The 23,470-nt window shown below is 51.5% G+C and overlaps 6 protein-coding genes across 6 annotated transcripts; 2 read left to right on the top strand and 4 right to left on the bottom strand.

Annotated features, from left to right (window-relative positions):
- Nucleotides 1–4,032: 4,032 nt before the first annotated feature.
- On the top strand, nucleotides 4,033–5,475 carry J4E82_001802 (uncharacterized protein; the record flags this gene model as incomplete). The annotated part of the gene is made up of 1 exon (XM_051728110.1): nucleotides 4,033–5,475. One exon carries the CDS (start codon nucleotides 4,033–4,035, stop codon nucleotides 5,473–5,475), a length of 1,443 nt encoding a protein of 480 aa, XP_051591992.1.
- Nucleotides 5,476–5,956: 481 nt separating this feature from the next.
- SER33 (D-3-phosphoglycerate dehydrogenase 2) lies at nucleotides 5,957–7,464 on the bottom strand (the record flags this gene model as incomplete). The annotated part of the gene is made up of 2 exons (XM_051728109.1): nucleotides 5,957–5,985; nucleotides 6,042–7,464. The coding sequence occupies 2 exons, from the start codon at nucleotides 7,462–7,464 to the stop codon at nucleotides 5,957–5,959; spliced, it is 1,452 nt and encodes a 483-aa protein (XP_051591991.1).
- A 659-nt stretch (nucleotides 7,465–8,123) lies between these two features.
- Nucleotides 8,124–10,151, bottom strand: J4E82_001800 (uncharacterized protein; the record flags this gene model as incomplete). The annotated part of the gene is made up of 8 exons (XM_051728108.1): nucleotides 8,124–8,158; nucleotides 8,212–8,280; nucleotides 8,330–8,986; nucleotides 9,035–9,317; nucleotides 9,373–9,717; nucleotides 9,767–9,787; nucleotides 9,839–9,911; nucleotides 10,105–10,151. 8 exons carry the CDS (start codon nucleotides 10,149–10,151, stop codon nucleotides 8,124–8,126), a joined length of 1,530 nt encoding a protein of 509 aa, XP_051591990.1.
- Nucleotides 10,152–11,673: 1,522 nt separating this feature from the next.
- RPL33B (60S ribosomal protein L33B) lies at nucleotides 11,674–12,286 on the top strand (the record flags this gene model as incomplete). Its single annotated transcript, XM_051728107.1, has 4 exons — nucleotides 11,674–11,856; nucleotides 11,911–11,980; nucleotides 12,042–12,115; nucleotides 12,167–12,286. 4 exons carry the CDS (start codon nucleotides 11,674–11,676, stop codon nucleotides 12,284–12,286), a joined length of 447 nt encoding a protein of 148 aa, XP_051591989.1.
- Nucleotides 12,287–13,015: 729 nt separating this feature from the next.
- J4E82_001798 (uncharacterized protein) lies at nucleotides 13,016–16,635 on the bottom strand (the record flags this gene model as incomplete). Its single annotated transcript, XM_051728106.1, has 2 exons — nucleotides 13,016–13,375; nucleotides 13,489–16,635. 2 exons carry the CDS (start codon nucleotides 16,633–16,635, stop codon nucleotides 13,016–13,018), a joined length of 3,507 nt encoding a protein of 1,168 aa, XP_051591988.1.
- A 348-nt stretch (nucleotides 16,636–16,983) lies between these two features.
- Nucleotides 16,984–22,870, bottom strand: J4E82_001797 (uncharacterized protein; the record flags this gene model as incomplete). The annotated part of the gene is made up of 6 exons (XM_051728105.1): nucleotides 16,984–17,110; nucleotides 17,161–19,502; nucleotides 20,235–20,443; nucleotides 20,528–22,372; nucleotides 22,427–22,711; nucleotides 22,777–22,870. 6 exons carry the CDS (start codon nucleotides 22,868–22,870, stop codon nucleotides 16,984–16,986), a joined length of 4,902 nt encoding a protein of 1,633 aa, XP_051591987.1.
- Between the last annotated feature and the right edge of the window lie 600 nt (nucleotides 22,871–23,470).

Here is a 23,470-nt window from a genome sequence, read left to right as displayed (position 1 = left end):
ATGCGAACTGCTGCCCGCCGTGTTGTCGACTTTCTCTGGTCACGCTAATCGCCTCTCACCGCCAACATCCCGCCAGCCCGCACAGACCTCCTCCAGGGGGCCGAGCCAACCACCACTGCTCAACCTCTTGGAACCACTGGAACCGCGCACACAGGCGTCTCACCATATGCACCCCCTCACAAACGCACGCAAAATAGCCTCACCAGCCTGCGTCGGATCGGCATCCTCCCTCGACACTTCTGGAGCAGCCTGTGACGTTGCTCGTCTTTCCTACGTGCTGCGTACCACTCCCAATGCATGCCAGCATTCTTACTCGCACTGTCCCGTTCTCCACTCATGTCATCTAAAGCGTCAGTCCTTCCCCAGAGTTTATGCAAGTAGACTCCTTGCAAACGTTTCGCCCCTCGGGAATCTGGCTTCTCCCACATCCGTTCTTACTTGACTGGGCTGCCTGAAACGTGCCGCCTCACCATGATACGTGGGCGTCAACACCTCATTGTTCTTCAACATTGGGAAATCTAGAGCACCAACGTTCAACGTGTTGACCGATCGTCAAAGAGATGGCTGGGAGGTCATGGCTCAGCTGTATCCACTACGTGACTGTGCACTTGTACACCTGTCTACGGGGCTGTCACCGACTCCACGAGCTCGCTACCAGTAATTAATTACCGCTGTATGAGACCAAGGATTTTGATGGAATGACTAAGTTGAAATGTTCGAACATGTTCATTTAAACTCGTGGACGTAGCTGCGTTATGAGAGGCTCTACAGGCAATTGCCTAGTTGTCTTGAAATGGAAGACCAGAGGGGCAAATGGACGATCACGTGCCATAGTGCTTATCCATGAATCATTCTCAACAGGCGGCTGCAGCCTTCCTGGTCACCTACGAATACTGCAGCACTGCAAGACGGGAAACAACATACATGCTTAGCAAATACTTTGCCCGTTGCGTAGAATGCAGTAAAAGCGAGCTTTTTGATCTTCCGAATACCTATCCCCTCTACCTATCATGAGCGACATGATCAAAACGATCGGTATCCTTGATCATGGACCTGGGCAACTCCATTCGGAAAAGAGCCATACTTGCGACCGATGTTTGGCAGCATGGTCAAAAGTACCGTTCGACGAGAAAAGTGCGGATATTTGCGAAATTGGAGAGAAAGCAGAAGAGCTTTTGTCGTCGGCTTGTCAGGTGTGCCAAATGCTTGGGATGGAGATGTTGGCCCACCAAAATCAAACGCATAGCTTGGAGGGGCCTTTTCTATTGCGTTGGCAACGTGAGAATCAGGACTTTGGCGCGGCTGTCCTTCAAGATTCAAATGGTATCATAAGAGGGAAAAGTAGGCAACCTAGAACCATACATATTCGGTATTCTGAGTTTTCAGAGTCTTTAGAAGCTGATGGTCTGGAAGAACACGAAACCCCCGAGGGATTACACGTTGATTTTGGTACAATTAGAAGCTGGCTCGACAAATGCGATTCGCATCATCAGTGTAAATCTGATATAGACGAAGAACCGCAGAATCTAAAAGTCATCGACTGCGTAGAAAGAGTTGTCGTTTCAGCACCTCTAGACTGCCAATATGTGGCTTTGTCGTATGTGTGGGGTGGCTTGGTCGTCGAGACAGACTTGAAATCCGGACTTCTGCCTACCATGTTGCCTCGTACTATAGAGGATAGTATCAAAGCTACCCTACTTATAGGGTATCGGTATCTTTGGGTTGAGTGAGTTTTTCTGCTCTAGTCGTTCAAGAAGTCTGAGCTAATATAACTCACAGCGCTTTCGTAAGTACTACGCCTAGCAAGCAAGCGTGTCTAATACAAGTATTAGTGTATAAAGCAAGATGATGCAGAGGACAAGCATCGTCAAATTCAACAGATGGACTTGATATACACCTCAGCGGTGCTCACTCTGGTTGCTGCAGCAGGCAGTAACCCCTCCTATGGCTTACCGGGCGTAAGTAATGCGCGAAGGCTAAGCTATAGAGCTTGGACTTGTATTGGAGATGTGCGGGTTACATTTAGCCCCGACGAAGTCTACCGTGCTGTTGCCGATTCCGTGTGGTTCACACGGGGGTGGACATTTCAGGAAGGCTACGTTCCGCGAAGAAGACTATACTTTACCGAGAGCGGGGTCTTGTTCATTTGCAACGAAGCAGAAGAACAAGAAGACTTTCATCGTTCTCGTGATCGTTGGGGTGCCAGATTACTCGATGGTACCTTGGGAACACGTCCCTTCGGAGTTAGGGACGAGTTGCCCGGGCTCCACGAAACCCTAGGATTGCTGGAGCAGTACATGGAACGTCAACTCAGCTACGAAAATGACGCCTTGGACGCGATGCTGGGCGTCCTGAACTACCATCATGCAAGAAACCTGTCTATTGGAACCATATGCGGTCTACCGTACCAAACATCGATGGTCGGCCCGAATACCATATGCTTAAGTTGGAGACACGACAAACCTGCTACCAGGCGACGAGGATATCCTAGTTGGTCACCACTTGGTTGGATTGGATCTATTCAGTTCTTCAGCCCAGATCATCAATTCTTTCCATCGAAGAAGGACGCTGACATCATATCTCACCACTTTCGAGATGGCTGTGCGGCGTGGAACAATCTCAAGACCTCAAAGTACTTACAAGTCGCCGTCAATGTTCATAATCTTCCTATAGTAAACTTAGTACGGTCGGATTCGGAAACTTTCGAAGGTTTGCTTTCAGACCACCCGAGAACAGTGCTGGTGGTTCCTGCTGGCACTGGCGAGAGTAAGGTGGATTACGGAGGCCTCAATTATTACATGGACGTTAAGTGGGATGCAACCCCACATGATCATTCCGACAGCACTTGTGTCACGTGCGTGGTCTATCAAAGTCATGAGCACTTTCAATGCCTGATGATAGTAAAAGACTGTGGAACACATTACGAACGTTTAGGGTTCGCGTCGGTCGGTGGCATGTTCTACCCGGACCTAATGAAAGCAGCAGGGTTCAACGAGTTGGCTTCTACTACTAATGGCCTACCAACCCTGCGCCCTAGGGAGAGTCCGAACTTTTATCGGGAACACAGCTATGACTCAAAGGATCTCGATTGGCTGCAAGACACAGAGAAAGTAACCATTACTCTCGGCTGAGATCGCTCTTCAATCAGTCCACTTCGCAACACAACAGCCTTCTAGACTACGCAATATACGTCCAAACGAGGGATCCTTTCAAGTCTCAGTTCTGATTTGCTTTTCGACTTGCCATGGTCAAATCGACACGTGGAGCGCACTGATCACTACCGTTTCGAGTGCTTCTCGTTCCGTCATCAATGCTAGAGGAACCTCATCATGTTCGCGCCATTGAACATATCACAGTTCCAGACTGTATCATGGTACTCATCACTGCATGGAAACGAATTCACTTTGTCGATCTGGGACGAGGCCGTGGAGCAGAGAGTTCATCGGAGAGCCTTAGAAAAGAGCGATTGACCGAACTGAGGGGGATGTCAAGAAAGCTCAAGGCGATAGTGTCAACGGCCTCGTTCTCTTCCGACTCCAATCTGTAGAGGCAGCTCCAGATCCTTCGCAGTCGAACTCTGACTCTTGCTCTCTTCCATCAGTCACCTTAATCCCCTGGAAACCTGACCCTTGTGCCCCATCCGTCTTCTCCTCAAACACCTCATTCATAGCGTGGGACGATGCTAGACTGAAGAAATTAAGAGAGGGTGATGAGATGGGGCGTGGCATGTGAGGGTTTGATGGAGCTGGTATAGCTACGTATTACGGCTATGGAGGGGGATGTGCATGGTGAGAAGTTGTGAGTTTATCGCAACCTCATGGCAGATACACAGGCATACGAACACCTAATATTAGACCGCTAGTAGTAGCCAATTAACGGTCTCCTGTAAGCGCGCTTTTTCCCTTAATGCTACATTACAAAAGTCATAGCGATTCAGGTTAAAATGGCAACTGGACCCTCTACCTACTTATTAAATCTCCTCTTGCTAGCGAGTGGCCATTTCTGTTCACGAAGTCAACCGTTCCATACACTATGCATCTACTCGATTTGCCAGTAGAGCTTTTGCACGAAATCCTTGGTTGGGCTATTTTAGTCCGGGGAATCAAGCGCGGCCTCCGGTTACGGCTTGTGAATAGTAGGCTTTGCTCTGCCGACTGTGCCATCTTCTGCTTACCAACGGCTATAGGGATCTTTGCTAGCGAGATTGTGGCTGCGCTTTCGCTATTGAAGCTTCTTGATACCTACTTCAAGCCCCTGCCCGTTGGCAGCGACGAGGCTGTACCTTCTATCGCTACAACGTATCTTGAACGCCGAGTGTTGAACGAGCGTCGCGGTGGGGCTCCTGTGCTACTCTGGATTCGCAGCGTCGCCAACCGACTAAGCCAAGAGACGGATGACGAACGAAACGAGTACGACTACGTTCGGCAGCTATGCCCTCTTGTGTTAGAAACATATAGCCTACGCGTACGCCTCGACGAGCTATGGACGGTGGACCAAGCCGTGGGATGGTATGACGGGCTTTTCAACGAGAGCAACTTAGAAACTGATGTCTATATCACTGCCGTATACACACAAACGCTCTCTGTTGTTTCCAGATGGATCTCGAGCAGAAGGGGTTTGGCGAAAAGCAGTCATCTCTTTGGTAGGGCACATCACCATGCGGCTCGGTACGGTAACCACGAGCTTCTTGCTGCTATGATGGACCTACGGTACGAGGATGACTTTCAAAGACTGCGAACATCCTTTCTCGTAGAAGCTGCCGAGTATGGGCGTGTAGGCGTGACGCGGTTCGTGTTGGATTTCCAGGCCGTAGAGCGTCCGTGGTTATTTTCAAGAAAGATTAAACGGCCGTCCTATCTCTCTTCTAACGAAAGAGAGCTAGCTTTGCTAAATACACCTAGTTGGGAGATTTTTAACGTGGTGATGGAGAAACGAAGGGAGCACTGCGTTAGCAGAACGTTTGGTATTAAGGAATACACAGGATTCTTGGCATATAGCGCAAGACATGGGTGGGTAGATATGACAGAGCGCTACCTTGCTCTTGGAGCGCGTGTAGACGGCCTAGGATTGTCTAGCGAGTACAGGCAACGACCCCTTCTAGGCGCTTGTAGAAACGGGCACAAGGACGTAGTTCAGGTGTTGTTAGAACATGGTGCGAGTGCGTGTAAGCCGGCGTTGGAGACAGCAGTACAAAATGGACATTTTGAAGTTGTTTCTCTGCTTCTGGAGTACAATGCGGAGCAAGGGAATGCACTTACGGAAGCGGTTTGCAAGGGGTACCGAAGCATTGTTCGTAGGCTAATAGGGCGTGGAAGCTACGACAAAGAATTTCTGCAAGGCTTGCTCGATCGGGCGGTTGAGATTGAGGACCAGGCTATGTTGGAAGATCTGCTAGAATATAGTAGAGGTGCTAGAGTAGGCAGAGTAGAATTCGGAAAAGAGGTCAAAAAAGAGATAGTTAAGAATAAAGCGTAAAAAGATTGCAGGCTGAATAAAGGTTGAAATATTTCGAAGAAAAAGGTTAAAATAACTATTACAACAAGAGTGACTAACTGAAGAAGAGTGAACAACTGAAGTAGTGGGAGTAAGTAAGCTAACCCTGTAACCGCTGTGTGTCGTAGGGTTAGGGCCAGAGTTGTGGTTAAGGACGAGGTTTCTCTTCTCTTCTTATCTCGTGGATCTCATGTATCTCATTCAGAATGCTAGTAATAAACAACGCAGTGTTGAACTCTACTTTTCTATCCCTGTTCTTTCCTAGCCAGTGTATATGCAAAATCAATCAGACGCCGTACGATAGCCTTGTACCCATACTTTTGAGGTCACGGATATGCGGCAGCGAACCCAAGATATCAGAAGCCGTATCGTTTTGATGTTGCTGAACGAGGTCAACCGAGGATGGAGAACGCTTCTGAGCATCCTCGTGTCTTTGTTCGCGATCCTGGGAAGGACTGTCCGCCTAGTACAGGACCCTGGTACGGATACATGCTGGATAAGGTTAGCTGTCAATTCGACAGTACACAAGGAAGTAGATGTAGACTTACAAGAAAGCTCCTCCAAGCTGGTAAACAAATCCCTAATCTCACCCTCCTTGACTTCACTGATATCCGCCATGAGGTATGCGACATCGCCTCTTGAATCGGACATTTGCTTCTCAATGTTGTGGTGGAGAAGGATACCGTTGACTTGTCTCAACACACCCGGTACGTTCTTGTGGATGTAGATGACACGCATGCAGTCTGGTTGGTCGAGAGTCAAGCTACGTAAATTGACTTCTGGCAAGTTGACGGCTCCGAGCGTGGTACCCTCGTTGACGTAGCGGACGAGTGCTGTGCTGACTTCGACACCAATGGCGGACTGCGCTTCTTCGGTGCTGCCACCAATGTGGGGAGTGAGGATGATGTTCTTCAGACCAACAAGGTCCTTAGTCCAGGAGTTAAGGTCGCTGGAGAAGTAGTCGCCGTTGCCGGCGGGTTCGTTGGGGAAGACATCGATGGCGGCACCTGCGAGTTTCCCAGAGCGGCTGGCCTCGATCATGGCGGGAATGTCGACAACAGTACCACGGGCGTTGTTGATGAGATAGCTGCCGTCCTTCATCTTTGCAAATTGTTCTTTGCCAATCAGGTTCTTGGTCTCAGAGGTAGCCGGAACGTGAAGAGAGACAAAGTCTGCTTGTGCAAGTAGGTCGTCCAGCGTCGCTACTTGTCGCGCAGTTCCCAGACCCATTGTGGTAAGAACGTCGTAGTAGATGACGCTCATGCCCATGGACTCAGCCAGCACACTCAGTTGGCTACCAATGTGACCATATCCGACTATACCCAGCGTCTTGCCGCGAATCTCCCAGCAGCCCTTGCTGACCTTGTTCCATGTGCCGTTGTGTAGTTCCATAGAGCGGTCGGCGAGCTGACGGGCGAGCGCGATGATCTCGGAGATGACGAGTTCTGCGACGGAGCGCGAGTTGCTGAAGGGCGAGTTGAAGACGGCGATACCCTGGCTGGCGGCAGTCTGGAGGTCGACCTGGTTTGTTCCGATACAGAAGCAGCCGATGACGATAAGGTTCTTTGCCTCCTCCAGCACCTTCTTGGTGAGCTTCGTCTTTGAGCGAATTCCAATGACGTGGACATCGCGAATCTTCTCAATCAGCTGGTCCTCTGCCAGACTGGCCTTGATGGCCTCGACCTGGTATCCCTGGCCCTTGAGAATCTCGACACCGGCTTCGTTGACATTTTCAAGGAGCAGGACCTTGATGTCCTTGGTATCGAAAGGCTTCAATTGCTTGGCGAGCTGTTGCGCATGCGAGCTGTTGGTTTGATTTTGGCTGTTGAAGCTGCCGCCTGGTGGTTGGCGGAATGTGGAGGGCGGGCTGTGGAAGGAGAGGTTTGGGCTGGTGCTGAGGTTGAGGCTGTTGGACACTTGACGTGCGAGTTGGCTGATGCCGCTGCCGGCAATGTCTTGTGCGGGACTCATGGTGTGTGCGCGGAGGTGGTTGCGGAGGTGGTTCGGGGGAGGGATGCGACAACTCAATCTGGTTGTTTGATCCGGAAAACGTTGGGAATTCTAGACTATTAATACTTAATGACTCTTCTATGGCCTTTACCAAACTGTGCAAGCTTGGACGAATCACAGAGCAATTGCAAGGCAGGTTCTAGGAAGTTGCGGCTAGGCATGACTGGCGGCAACAATGCACAGCAACAACAAACGCATGTGAGCTGATATCCACTTTTTCCAGAGTACTTGATGACTGTGTGCAACTAATTTTCCCTACAGTGACACCTACAGTTGACTCAGTCGGCGTTCTCTGACGCGACGCTCCTCAAAAATTTCTCATGTCGCCGATGATGCCATCCCGCTCTGGCCCTTTACCCCACCAGGAATACCTAGCTTACCAGCCCTCCGCTTTCGGAAGTCAAGTATGCAGGTCCAGGCACAAGTGCTTCGTCATGGAAAACCACTCACCACATATGCACGGTTGAGCGCTTTGATTCACGACATGGAGACGCCGTTGTATTCATTCATTATCTATTCTCTTGAATGTGCCTAAGTTGCTCACACTACCCTAAAACTCATATTCACTGTGATCCCGAGCATACCTTACCACAGGCATCCGTAAAGTGTAGAGCAGCCACCTACAACTTTTGCTCGTTCATGGGCCATTGGTATCCTGCAATCGTGTTAGCATTTTTCTTCTAGTTCGCTACAGAGGTGAGGTCCTACCTGCTGCGTCGCTGAACTTGTATCCGTAAGAAGAGGTGAAATCGTCCAAAACGGCAGGGCCACGGGAGCCTGATGATGGTCAGTAAATGTGCGCTTTGCTCTTCAATACAATACGAACCGTATGGGTACTCCATGGGGATGATCTCCTTGTTGTCGTCCAGGTAGTGCAGGAGAGGTGTGAAGATTCTCCAGCTGGCGTCGAGTTCGTCGTCACGGACGAAGTTGGAGTGGTCGCCCTTCAATGCGTCGAGAATGAGCGATTCGTATGCCTCAGGAATCTTCAGGTCGGAGAATCGCCGCCTGTAGGTAAGGTCGAGTTCTGTGACGACAGTCTGCATGCTGAGACCGGGCAGCTTGGAGTTCATCTTAATGTAAACACTCTCGTTGGGCTGCACTCGGATGACGAGCTCGTTTCGTGGAATGTCCTTGAAGATTCCAGAGGTGACATCCTTGAACTGAATGCGGACCTCGGTCTTCTGCTCGTTGAGAGCCTTTCCTGCCTTCAGGATGAAGGGTACACCGTCCCATCGCTCGTTCTTGATGTAAGCGACCATAGATGCGAAAGTGGGGCATCGCGAGTCCTTGGGGACTGTGTCATCCTCCTTGTAGCCTGGCTTCTGGCCGTCCAGCGACTTTCCATACTGTCCAATGATGACGTTCTTGGGCTCGATAGAGGCCATACCACGGAGAACGCGGACCTTTTCGTCACGGATGTCTTCGGCAGAGAAGGAGATGGGTCGCTCCATAGCGAGGAGAGTAAGAACTTGGAGCAAATCTGTGATTGTCAGTCATTGCTTCTTCCTACTATCAGTAAACCACTCACGGTTTTGCATAACATCACGAATGATGCCGAACTCGTCGAAGTAACCTCCACGGCCTTCAGTTCCGAACGGCTCCTTGAAGGTGATCTGGACGTTGTCGATGTGGTTCCTGTTCCAGGTTGCGCCGAAGAACTCGTTACCGAACCGGAGAATCAGGATGTTCTTGACCATCTCCTTACCCAGGTAGTGGTCAATACGGTAAAGCTCGTCCTCAGTCCAGTCTGGCGCCAATGCGCGCTGGAGCTCTCTCGAACTTGGGAGGTCCTTGCCGAAGGGCTTCTCGACCTGCATGACAGCGGTTAGCTGCATTCGTCCGGAAACATGCATAGGAGCTACTTACAATAACACGAGAAATGCCGTTCTTGGGGTAGCAGTTGCGCTTCAAGTGCTGGGACACTGTGATGAAGACGCTGGGAGGGAGAGCCATGTAGAATATCCTGTTGTTCTCCTTGCGACCCTTCTCAATCTCCTGCATGTGCTTCTCGAGTCCAACAAAAGACTCATCCTGGTCATACTGGCCCGAAACGTACGAGCAGAACTCGCAGAACTCATCTAGCTGCTTCTCCAATTCCTTTGTGGGGGTCTTGATGTAAGACTTGACGCGCTTGAGGTACTCCTCACGGTCCATCTTCGTGCGTGCATATCCGACAATGTGGATGTTGTTTGGGAGGAAGCCGTTTCGGTGCTGTATTGGTGGTCAGAAATCGAATGCGAGTCTTGGTCGTGCAACCTACGAGACCGAAGAGCGCTGGGAACTGATATGACGTTAGTGTGATGATTCTCTACGTATTTGCTTCTTTACATACAGTCTTCTTCTTGGCTAGGTCACCGGAGGCACCCAAAACAACAATGATGGTGTTGTCCTTGAGCTCCATGTTTCTATCGCGAGATTTGTCAGCCGTCATGTTCAGAATGCTGCAAGGGTGTTGGGCGCTTCGCGCGTCGAGCGACCCCTCCGCCGAAGAGCGCAACGTGCTTCAGCAGAAAACAACTGCCGGATAAATTGGTTGGATATCCAAATAGCTCTCCAAAGGCTGTAGCAAGTCGGTCAGAGACGGTGAGGGCTACTTACCCGGCATTGACCTCCTCTTGCTTGGGCTGGATAACTGTGTCCGCCATTGTGTTGATATGTGATGTAAACGCTTTGCGGGAGGGGGCGGGCGCAAGGTTACAGCTCAATTAAGGGCTGTAGGGAGTGATGGAAATAAGGTTAGACGAGAGATCTCGAAGTAAGGGCGGAAGCTACGGATAGGACGTTGGTGTGTGAGGAAAAGTCCTATGTAGTGGGGTTATCGGAGCTGCTCTAGCGGTTTCGCGTGGTGGTGACGTTGGTTAGCTTTAATTTGCCGCTCGAACGCCGGTGATAGGGTATCAGACAGGAATGCTTCACACAAACACACAGCGAGGTCTGACGTCCTTAAAAAGGTATCAGTAAACAACTAGGTCATTCTCCAAGCATCACTAAGCCGCCGCACGACTTGCAAAACATCTCCGGCACCAGTCAAAACCCTTGAAGCCCGCCGGAGGAGACCTTGCTAAAGCCGTACCCAGGGATGCGCGGACAACCCCACCATCACCATGCACTGCGCGTGGAACGGCTTCGTGCGCACTTGGCTGGAAGTCGATAGACTTTGAGGCTCTGAAACTCTGTTTGCTTTTCTACAATTGAGTTCCAAGCCCTCGGTCGTGTCGCATCACTGTCACAGCGCCCGAGGGAAGCTGCATCCCATGTACGGCTACCCCGCCGCGAGGCTCCCCGAGTCCGGACAATGTGTAAATTCTATTAGAGTATACACAAGCATCGGCACGTCTCAGTGTCTCGGGCTGGTACTTGGGTCTGTCAAATCCTCCGGCCCCTCTTTGAGTATACCGAGCGGACAGCACTGGTAAGCTAGTAGCTTTGGTGGGGCGCGTCGTAATTGAAGACTGGCAACAGCCATGGCGTACTGGCCCCAGCAATGCTTTACGAACGTGACGTGAAAGCACTGGCAAACGCGATGGATATGTGAGAATTTTGCCGTTGGCTATTTGGATCATCCCAGACCGTGACATGATGAGTGAACCGTCTTTGGCCGGTTCGATTACTCATACAGTCCCCAATATGCCGATGGGCGACACGCGACGGCATCTCAGTAGGCAGTCGAAGGGGACAGTTATCAACAGTGAAGCGCCAGGCTTACATATCCGCTGCAAGGCAGAACCCAAAGAGGTAAGAGGAAGTTAGGACAAGCATAGCCTTTGTGGCGGCGGGACATCTCGCGGAAGAATTGTGCCTTCACTCCCAACAGTTGTATACAACGACAGGAGGTCCAGCATACAGTCCTCAAGCGCACGTCATGCAGATGCAGTGAGTGGTATACTGGCATTGCCTTACTTGCCTCGACTGTCACGAAAGCGCAATGCCACCAAACAAGCATATTTTGCCCAACATGCACTGGCATGCAAACAGCCCAATTGCTTCCATGAACACAGGATGCGTTGGAACCACCAAAGCATTTCTTTTTCTACAGACTTGGATTTCAGCATTCCATCGTGCTCTTGTTTTGATGTTCTTCAGACAACGAGGAGGCAAAGCAGTTGCGCCACAGCTTGTCCAGCTGTGGCTGGTGTGGCGCTAGTAAGCGAGAACGCCCCACTGGACATGAAGCAATTCGTCTTTCTCTTTGGCAACGACGACTTCTCTGTACTAACGACAGCATCAAACCCCGACCCAGACGTCCCCTTCATCCCCCCGAGGCCGCCCAAAAAATTCGCCATGTCTGCCGACAACAAGTCCCACCGCCTTTACGTCAAGGGCAAGCACATCAGCTACCAGCGCGGCAAGGTTTGTGCGCACCGAATTCGCGTATTGTGGCTACCGTTCTGACGAGAAGGATAGAGGAACACCAACCCCGGAACTTCTCTGCTCAAGCTTGAGGGCGTCGACGATGTCAAGGCAGCTCAGTGGTGTACGTCCGCCCTGATGTCGCTCCGACCACGAATTTTGATGAGCTAACACACGTTCAACAGACGCCGGCAAGAGGGTAGCCTACGTCTACCGCGCACAACGGGCGATCCAAGGCTCCAAGATCCGCGTCATCTGGGTATGAACGCCAGCTACTTTGTCGAACGAGCGAAATCTAACATGAAAACAGGGCAAGGTCACCCGTCCTCACGGCAACTCCGGTGTCGTCCGCGCCAAGTTCAAGAACAACCTCCCTCCCAAGTCCTTCGGTGCCTCCGTCCGCGTCATGCTTTACCCTTCTTCGATATAAGCTGTTCCGATACGATCTTTGGCGACGGGAACGAACGGTCGAAAAGCAATGGAGTGATGGATGATTAGGCGCAAATACCGGGCACGGAGCGAGAGAACAAACAGTAGTGTGGGAGACACCATGCACAGTCTCTCATACACGTAAATGTTCAGGCTGGTGCAACGGTGTCTTTTGGTTCCGAAAGTCCATAACAATGGCAAATTCAATCAAGATTCCTTCCAAGATCAATGATACTACGTTCAAAGCCATTGAGAGCATTGGCGTGATGTTGGGATTGTAGCGCGGCGACTTGGATGATACATTGGTGTGCTGCTAACTGAGTCGTGTAGATTCTCTTTCGCAACGTCCAACGCAAGCTCAACTCTATCTAACGGTCGCACAATCGCAACTCCACTCGTCAACGACTCCCCGTATAATCATACTCAAGGTTCACAAGGAGCCCTATCACCAGCCCGATCAGACCGTCTATGCATTGCGCCTCTTAGACACGGTAAAGCTTGCTATTACTACACAACACAGTTACGTCAGAAGGACAGTCGAATCTCGATACTGTTTCTCTTGTGTTGTATTTGCGGGTATAGTATTAATATTACTGCATGATGCACCTCCATATCTAACCAGTCGCGACCCAAACACATTGCTCACCCTACCCTTGTCATCTTCACCGGACGTTGCAACATCTGCGTTCCCCTTCTACCTATACCCGGTTATCCTGGCCTACGATAACGTCTAGTCAGAGTCATCGCTAAACTGTTCTCCTTGATCCGTGTCAGGCAAGTCGTCGTCGTCGTCGCTCTGCGCCCTCAGCATCCAAGCAGGGCTAGAGAAGCAAGGCGCAGCTTGTGAGGTAACCGTGCGAGGTGGAGTTGCCGCTGTTGCCAGTGGGGGAGGGCTCGAAACCGTGGGCGCATTACGAATACTAACCCTAGCAAGATCTGATAGAGAGATACCGCTCCGGCGATGACCCCCAACATCACCAAAGGAACCGAAAGAGTGTGCCGAGAAAGGTGGTGCGAAGCGAGGACTGCTCATCATAGGTGTCGCCAGCTGGAGGCTTGATCGGCTAGGGAACGACTTCGATGTCGCCTGCTGTTCGAACCCAGCAGTTTTGTCGCTGCCCGTGGGTCAAGTGTGAAAGAGCTGCTCTCTTTAATGCTTGGTGTCGGCATATCGGATAGAGAATAATTGTCTGCCTGCTCCACCTTTTCATGAACAACTGGCGTCTCGTCATTCCGGTCTTCCTCCGACTCATCTGCGTCGGTATCCGATCCATCCCCCCGCTGTCGAAGACTATGATGAAAATTGACGCCAAAGATGCCAGCAACTTGTGGTTCCTCCTCATCTCCCATCGCGTTGAGCCAAGCTTTTGCTTGCTTATAGTCGTCTTCCAGGTTGAAATCGCCATCAGATGCGATTGTGAAAGAGTCCTTTGTAGCTGCCTCGGCCGTGGGCGGGCTAACCAGGATATTGGTGTTTACTCCATTATCTCGCTGGAAAAAAGACTCATGCGGTGCCCTTGGGATGTCAGGGAATGGTCCAGGCGATGGGGACTGCGACCGGCGTTCCATGTTGGCCATCATGTGGTCTAGTTGACGGTCTACGAAGGAGGCCGACAACTGTGGCGCTCGGGCTGATGGTACGCTATCTGGAGTCACGTTCTCGACGGAAGAAAGGATATGCAGACGCTTCGCAGCCGGCATGACCGCAACTGACGATTGGTCGCCATCATTACGTTTCGCTGGTGATTGGGCCTCAGCAAGAGCTTGCTTGCGATCTTTCAGCATCTGTACTAGAATGGAGTGATCAACATGTGGCGAACAAGTTTGATCCGATCTCCCTGGTCGCGATACTGTCTTCTTCAACGGGCCCTTTGCCGACAGGATCGTTCGCTTGACCAAATCCGCCGCCTCGTCGAGCTCTGTCGCGGTCGTGAACTTTGACCAGTGATCGGGGCGCCAGTATTCTTCTCTACCATTCAGAGTTTTGGGCAGCACCTTCATACTGCCAAAGTAAGTCGGCAGGAACTTCCCAGCAGTCTCTGGTGCTTTGGGAGCTAGCGGTGCATGGAAGTTGTACTGGCCACCCTGGCGTGTGACTGATGCCCAAGGAAGAAGACCGGTGTGAGCAAGAACGACATGGTACAAAACCTGACTGAAGTCTGCTGGATCATACAGTGGGAACTGCGGCGCACGATCTGGAATATCCGCTGTCAATTGAAGTGAGGAACTGAAGGCGGCTAACAAGGAGAGAGTAGCATATAGACCCTCTATTTCTGACTCTCCGCGTACTTCGACAAAGTTGTTACATCCTATGGTCCCCTCATTGATGCAGGCGAGAAGTAGATCCGGAGCTGCCAGTCGATGTAAATGTGTGAGGTTGAACATTCGCGAAGGCTTGTGATACCACACCTGATAGGTCTCCTCAAAGTGTGTCGTCGGCTGGTTCGTGATGTTTCCGGTTGTCAATCCCGCAAATGTGGCTTGCATGAAATCAGGCATAGTTCCATGTTTTACAAGAGCATCCCAGAGCCTATTGATCTCAGCGAACTTGATTATCCCATGCTGGGGCGAGATCTGGCGCTCATACTCCTGAACAAAAGCATGATGCCACTTTGGATAGGCCTCACAACAGCCTGCTATCCAATCTAAGATGCCACGTTCTTCGAAGCCAGTACCGTTTTGCGTAAACAACACTGTTCGCTTGACTGAAAAGCTCTGCCAAGGCTCTTCCACATCGCCAGCGAGCTCTCGTATCTTTGCGCATACCTCTCGGGGCGTTAGTTCCCATCGATTGTGATAGACGATCGATGCCAAGCCATCTAGGTATGGGTGTCCAAGAGTTAACAGCATATGCTGCTCTTCGCCTATCTTTGAAGACGGATGCATAAGCACCCAGTCAAGCTCCATCTCCTTGATCATATCTGATCGGCATGGTCCGACCTCGCGACGAGTCGCGTTGTGGATTTGGTCATTCCGAGCCTTATGCCAACCATGTTGTTTCATGCTTAACAAGCGGAGCATCTTCTTGCCTTCCTTCGACTCGCGCAACTTGCCTCTAGGCCCAAAGAAGTCTGCGACTACGCGCTCCATGAGCTCGAACTCTCTACTCGCAGCCTCAGTCTTGGTCATCATAAATTCTTCGCTGTAGGCATCCTTGGTAGCTGCCTTGCGCAATTGCCAAATATCACAGCAGCTTTCGACGATCTCCATCACAGCGCGGCCGTCTTCGGTCATCCTCTTCAGAGGTTCAGGCGCGCCGCTGGGGAATGACGTTGACTTCGAGTAGTCGACTAGGAGCACAGTTTCAGGCTTGAAGTCCACCAGACGAAGTAAAGCACTCTCTTTGGTAACATTCCCATGCACAATCTTGTGGAAATGCAAGAAGGTGAGAGCAGACATGAGCCGTCGCAGGAGCTTCGAGGCGATTGTGAAGCGAAGGCGCGGATGTTGTTCCTTGATGTCCTTCTCTAGGGCAGCATATGGCTCAAATCCCTCATGTGTTTCGGTGATCACTGCCGGAATATGATTGATCTCAACTGACTGCAGGTAGCGAACAAGAGATGCATCCACCCTGTCCTTTGCCAATTTTAGAAACTCAGCGTCGCGAATATCTTGGCCGTTGTCGTTATGGTGGAAGAATTTCGCTGTTTCGATATTGCCGGTGAAGCGCTCAAGAACCCGATACGTGTTGGTAGAAATCCGGTCAGGACGTTGCAGATATCGATCCCGTGCCCAGGTCTCGGGGCGATGGACGACTTCTTGTAGTTGAGGGCGTAACTCTAGAAGTTGATAATCTTGGATCGGATAAAGGCCGCGTACAGTCTTCAGCATGAAGATCTCGACACGTAAACCGTTGATCAAAACGTGATTGACTAGGTTTTGTCGCAGATGGACGGCCTGTGGTAACTGGCTCGACAGTTTTCGTGTACGGGGGGTGCTGAGTTGGATAGGCGCACCATTTACCTCCGCGATGGTCTCAGTAGCGGACTGCAAACGCCAGCTATCGCTCTTCCATACCGGTGTGAGGTTGAACTGATGAATCCCGACCCTACTACCAGGGAAATACACATCGCGCGTCGATGGCGATGCGCTCTTGTTGTCGGCACGACCCATCGTGTAGCAATGTCGTCCCTGAATGGCACCAAGGAAAACATGGCAGCCATCTAAGGACCACTCGCCATCGGCTAGCTGAGTCCTTATACGCGATTTCCTGTACGCCGTGCTGCGATTTGCATGGTGAGCTCTATGGTCATAGACCGTAACAATTCCAACAACGTTGTCAACAGAGAGTCCATCAGGGATAGGCACATGTCCGGCTTGAACAAGTTCCTCCCCAAGTAGACCTGACATGGTCGCGGTCGGTGTATATAGCTAGGAAGATCGTCTGAGTCGTGATAGGTAGTGTAACGTTCTGGGGCGGTGGAGACGGTGCGGTGTTGGAATGGCGCGAGAGTTGAGTTTCGGGAATGGTCGCGTGCTTGTTAATTACTGAGCAAAGTCGGCACGCACGATCATACTGTGGTGAAGGTTTGATTACCAGCAGGCAAGTGTGCAGCAGACTTGATCGAAACGGCCCTTCTGCATGTGCGCTCGCGACGGAGTCTCTCACCCACGAGTTGAGATTGAGACACTCACATGTGACCCCGACAGCCCGCGAGCTACGACAAGATATTCAGAAGCCCAGTCGATCGGCGTGATTCACCTGTAAAACTTGGTCCGAGCTGTCGTGAAATGATCGGTCCAGGTTTTCCTGTCTTGGATGTCGTACAGACCCAACAAATCTGGCTTGCCGTCTCGAGCATTGTTTGTAAGTGTGACAGTATATCTGGTAACCCGTTAGTTTTCTGAGACAGCTTGCGTCTTCGTCAAACCTACACGACTGAGCCCCTTGCTATTTGGTCAAGCATAGTAGCTTTCTGGAACTGGTGTGCGTCTACCGGAAGGAAGAACCCCATGTCGGCAATTGCAATAGGTGGGTCTGTTACCAGCACTTCATCTCCCTTGCTCTTCTTAACTCTTCCCCAGAAGAAGTAGTTATCTAGAAGCATGGCATGTACTGGAATCCAAGGTCCTTGACCCTTGAACTTCATCGCCATGCCGCCTTGATGCACGACGCGCCGGCTGGGATCGTGTAGGTATAGTTGCGAAAGCGTACTGGTGTCTGTCCGAATACGTTTCTCCAAGTTCTGCACGTCTTCACGGCCTTGCGCTTCCTCTAACAAAGCCAGCGTCAACGTCTTGAGCCAAGTGACGGCCTGCAGAGCGCGTCTCAAGCGCATAACTTCACTACTCGCCGCCGGATCGCGGAGCGTTTCAGCGATGTTGATGAGACTTTCCAAGCTATCGACATAAGTCTGCAACTGTATAATGGGAAGTTCCAGATAGTCCTGCCAACTCTTGCCAAAATAAGAGATACTGAGACCGAGCGTGTTGACATATGGTGAGAACTTCGGGTCCATGTTTTGAGTTGTACGGAGTGAGGAGGAAGCATGCGGCATCTTACGGCAATACTCTCGATATAGTCGTTGACTTTTGTCAACCCAGACTTCGAAGATGTACGGATTGCAGAGAGCACTACCATTGCCAGCAAGTTCTTGATCCATGGTGTGCAACAGACATTGTTGATGTAGTGTGGCAAGTTGTTCGCCAACAAGAATCGCATTCAGATGTTTTTCGATGATTGGCCATTGCCTTATGATATTGTCGTAGAACATCCGTTTGAGTCTTACCATGCGGTCGACAAACTTTCTCTCTGCGTCCACGAGTGATCTCCAGATGCTGTTCATTTCGATGTTATGCAGGAGTAATGATGTCCCCTGTGCTTTAGCTTCATTCACATCAAACTCGACATTACCTAAAGCATTGTAAGAGGATCTGTGCCCAAGTGGCAGCGGCTTCCGTGACGATTGCCCTGTTGAATTGGGGCTCAACTGCGGAGTTTCATACACCGTGTAAGTCGATGCGGTTGACACTTTTGATAGGATGGATGGCGCATCAGAGGAAAATATACTATCATCAGAAGACACTGAACGCATTTTGGGCGTTGCGACAGGCTGCCCGCTCGGACGACGAGGAGGTAATGGAGGCGGTGCTTCTGAGTCGTTTATTGCTTTGTCTCCACTGAACGATCGCAATGGCGCCGGAGTTAAAGAGTCGGTAGAATGGACCGGCAACGCAGAGGCATTCTCAGAACCCGTATGGCTTGGAGTCAGAGGACAAGTTCGACTCGGTATTGCAGAAGGGTTTTCAGAACCCGTATGATTCGGAGTCAAACAAAGCGCTGCAGATGAGGTTTGAGGCATGAAGGAAAGTATGTCGCGCTCGAGAGTATCAAACAAATCTGCGTGGTCATCTTTTGTGGCGACTTGAGATGATATCTCTGGTTCTGCTTCAGCTTCAGGCTCTGGGACACTAGTCGTAGTCTTCCATTCCTCTGACGATAGTGGGGGAAGGTCTATAGGATCAACGCTCCTATCTTTGTCGTCGCCCTGGGACATGCTTCCAAGAGCGGTCGAGTAGTCTTCTAAAACATCAGTATCTGAGCTCTCTTGTGCAATCGCTCCATTGTTTGAAGACAGCGCCATTGCCATAGCCCTACGATAAGCCTTCGAGTTGACGACCTCGTCATCGAAAGTGAACTCGGTAGCTTTCGCGATAGAATCTGCGTCGACATCTTTACCGTCCAGGCTTTGTTGACTGAATAGCGACTCCGGTACCTTCAAACGAGGGTGCGACTGGCGCAGAGTCCTTGACCGTTTTACAACCTGATCGAGTGTAACGCTGTTGTCTTCAACCAGCTTCTTGATGTCCACAATCGACTCCATTTGCAATCCTTGTATAAGGAGACTGAGCGCAGATTGCTGGCCGCGGATCTGCGTGAGCAGCTCTTTGAACGTGTCTTCCTTCCAAAGAAACCTCGCTCGGTCCTTGAACTTCAGTTCGTCGTTTTCCGCTTTTATTCGCAGCTCTCTTACTTCCTCCTCGAGACATCCGTACACGACTCGACATCCCGTGAGCGCGCGATCGAACGTCTCGAGTAATTGGGGTTTCTCTCGTAATGCGTCATGTTGCAGGAGATTTTGGACTTGGGACAGGGACGCTGCGATGACCATAGATTCGGAGTATATGGCGGTAATAAGGACCGAAGCATCTTTGTACTTGGCGCGCAGGTCGTACAAGTCTTTTGCAGACTGTATGCTCTGCGGTAGAGCGACTAGCTATAGTGGTAGTGTGCGCATTAGCTTGATACACTGGGCAGAAGCTTGTCGACGCGCTTCGCGTGGGGAGGATCATACAACACCGACTACAGCGGACATCTCCATGTGTGCCTGAACAGATGAAGAACAGATCTAGCGCAAGCAGACGCAAAGCAACATTACAGAGGGTTGGGTTCACAAGGCCTCCAGGGCTCAGAGAGTTCTGCTTAGGCCCCCTTGCTCGCGCCTTGCCGGAATTTGGGGGCGTGTTACGCGACGTAATGCACAGATCTCCCGCGGCAGAAACTCCGCACGTCATTACTGCATTCCTTTTCCCATATCGTCTAGATCAGGTCCAACTACAACGCGTATGTTCACATAGACAAGGATCAAGAATGGCAGCGATTGACTTGTTCGCTCATGCGTGTCTTCGCTGAGCCCGATCATCCCAATCGTATAATACAAAGCTGGGAAGTTAACATAAACACACCGCGCCAGCGAATGCACGCCCACCCATGAAGGCGCATCAAGAAGATAATGAGAGATTACCATGGTCCGCCATCAGAAGATATCCATCAATCATGCCTTTCCTTTGCCCGTCTCGATCAAACTACGTGTCCATATACACACGCTCAAATCAGGGGGTATGTCCAGCTAAAAATGCCAATAGTTCACGCGAAACGGCGGAGGCTCGGAAATGCGAGGAGAAGTCGTAGCTACTATCGGCTCTGCAAGATACTACCTTGCGAATACCTTGACTATGCCATCACCGCCTGCTGAGACGACGAGACGACCATCCTGGCTCCAGACAACGCTGCACACACCTTCACCGCGCATGATGCGGTGTGCGGTGATTTCTTGTGTGCATATGCGCTTGTCGAGTGACCAGAATCGGATAGAGGCGTCATGTCCAGCAGATACGGCTTCTCGGCCGTCCTTGCTGAGTGATAACGAAGAAATAGCTGCAGGGTGTGCAAGCATGCTATATGTACATTGTCCTGTTCCTGGTCAGCAAAGGTCAAATTTATCATTTTGGGAAAGCATACCAGAGTTGGCATCGAAGAACCTGATGAGATGGTCTTCGTGCCCACTAATTATAACACCCTCCAGGCCGCCGTTAGCAGAGCCAGTCGGGCCATGTATGCCTTCCTCATCTGAACCGCCTCGGCCAGCCTCCTGTGACGCACTTTCGAGATACTGCGAGCTTGTCACAACTGATGTGATACCAGTCGCTGGGGTTCCATCGTAAGATTCGTTACTGGCCATACCGATCAGCTCCTCGCCGGTCCTCGTGTCATACACCAAGATTGATGCGTCAGAGAAGGAGACAACAAAGTTCTCTCCAGTAGGGGAAAGCGGGCTGATGCACGTAGGCGAAGGGTGCGTGTCACGCTCGATGGTATGTATTAACATGTAATGAAATGGTGTCGTGGTAGCGATGCTGGGCTGCGGTGAAGACGGGTGGTTCGATCCAGATGTGACCGAGTGTCTCCGGCTGCCTCCAACACCACGACGAGAGTTTGTCTGCGGTGAGACCAGTTGAGGCGGCGCACTTACAGCCCAGATCTTGATAGTACCGTCTGCAGATCCGGAAGCGAGTATGACACGGTCTGGTCCTCCGTACTTGCTGCTATCGGAGCCGAACAGATTAGCACAGGTGGTAGGGAGAACGCATACAGTCCAGACGGCATCGGTGTGCCCTTCAAGGGTGGCCTTTGGGTCAACTCGGCCTCGTTCCCATACGCGGATCGTGGCATCCTGACCACCCGAAAATATCCAGCCATCGCCAGAGACCCTTCCTCCGGTGGCAAAATGAGCAGAAGCAGGGCAGGCTGCTAAAGATGTCACAGTACCTTCATGACCCCGATGTGACCAGAATGGCTGAATGTCTAGATCATTGTTCATGCTGTGCTGGTTTGCATAACTTGCGGGTATCATCCATCTTTTGATCATGCCGTCATCTCCCGCTGTGCAAATCTCTGGCTCACTGGGGCTGCCACCACCAGTGAAAATGACTGATCGTACCACATCGAGATGGCCGCGAAGTGCAAATCGGACTTTGAAACTTTGCGGGTCAGTCTTCGCTGCTTGCTGGGCTACTGCTTGTTGAGCTTTCTGATCATTACTCAGTCGTCTGACGTGGTCTTTGCTGGCCCTCTTTACAGGGCGTGGTGGCGATTTTGCTGGGATGCTATTCGCCGATGGAAATTCTTCGGTGTCTGGCCGTCTGGGTGGGCCCTCCTGAGCTGTCTCCGATGCGGGGTCGAAAATCCAATCATCTGTCTCTTTCTCCTGGTTGGCAGCCTGGCTTGGATCCGAAGCGTTTTCCTCAGCAATTGGTATTTGGCGTCCTTCGCTATCGAACGCATGTGTCACCTTTTCGACCTGCTCTTCGGGTACCGACGAATAATGCTGCTGATTCTGGGGCTGACGTTGCTGTCCGAGAAGTTCCTGAGCCATACTAGCGTTCTGCGCAAGGGGTTGTTGCTGTGAGGGTTCTCGTGTCATTTGTGGCGCGTGGTGGATTTGATGCTGGTTGGCTAAGCTTTGAAGTTCAGAAGGGACTGGCACGTTCGGGGGCTGGTGAGTAGGCATGGACGTGCCTGGCATGGTTGGGAGTTGTGACTGCAGCCTCTGGCGGTGTTGTTGTAGGTAGATATCTTCCATCGAGGCCTCGCCGTGGTTCAAGTAGCCGTTGCCATTAGCAAGCGGCTGTAGGTTCTGTTGTTGTTGCGAGGCTTGCGGGGGCGGAGTAAGGAGGTATGTGATTTCTTCGACGCATTTGGTAAGGTAGAGCTTGGATTTCTCTCTGAGGTTCTCGCGGTCGGCTTCTGCGCGGTCAAAGAACTCCGAGTCGACGTCGAGGAAAGAGTTGTGCTTCTTGTTTTGGGCTTCGCCAGGTTAGCATAAGTCTAGGTCATGGCCTGGCAGTATGGTATACGCACGCTTGGTGGAATTCACGCCACCCTTCTTGCCCTTGAGGTCCTTCTTGTCATCTGCTCCGGCCTCAGAGTCGCCTCCTGCTGCCTCGCTCTTCTTCTTTCTCTCGTTGGTAAGTGCCTGCTCCAGCATCCGAATATGCTTGTTTAGCTGGTCATTCAGCTTCTTCGCGCTCCGCACCTCGCCCTCCTGTTTCGCGATCTTGGCCTTCATCTCGGCGCGCTCGATGTCCCATGCATTGCGTGCTCGTTCATGGTTGTGCCATTCCAGCTGTAGAAATCGCATAACACCTGTGATCGTGTCAGCCTGCCAGTCTCCCCGCCATGTACAGGGCAGATCCAGGGGAACTGCATACCCTGCAATGTGTACTCTGTCCCCGCGGGCGCATTGCCGTCACCCCCTCCATTGGCACCGCCGCCGTTCATGGCCGAAGGCGACTGCCAGGCCATGACAGACGTATGTTAGGGTCTCGTCGCGGCGATGTTGCGTCTTAGTGAGTCTTTACTGAGCGTGGGCATGCGGCGTCGGGGGTCGGCAACAGCGCGGTCGACGTGTCGGGATCTGGCTCCAGAGCTCGGACCCCAGGGCACCGGACAGATGAAGAGGCGCGGGTAGTGAGTGAAGCTGTGAGAAGATGGGCAGTGAGGATTATGCGCACGCGCAATAGCAGGTCTCGTCACGGCTGCGGCAACATCCACATATGTCGTCGCACAGGGGAGGCCGTAGCGCCGAAGCGGGACCCTGCCAAAGATGGCGCACGGACCCATTATCACCACAGGCTGCGGGAGGAGCGAGCGAGCTGCTCACTGTGTTACCACCACAGCTTTTGTGGTAGAAGCCCGGAAACACCCAAAGTACACTGTAACAACGTACCAATATCCTATGTTATCGCTGGTATTATATCCCCGAAGCAAGCGTGGCCGGGATTTCCACATTGAATCCCCAGAGCATTCCATCAAGGGCTCGCAATGCCATCCGATATACCATCAGTACTGACAAATAACGCTTGGATAGGGAGCTCTTCCATGACTTCTTTGCTGTAAGTGTCT

The sequence above is a fragment of the Alternaria postmessia genome, assembly GCF_024291825.1.
Source record: "Alternaria postmessia strain BMP 2775 chromosome Unknown scaffold_7, whole genome shotgun sequence".
NCBI classification, from domain to species: domain Eukaryota; kingdom Fungi; phylum Ascomycota; class Dothideomycetes; order Pleosporales; family Pleosporaceae; genus Alternaria; species Alternaria postmessia.
This window is presented reverse-complemented; position numbering and strand designations above follow the sequence as displayed.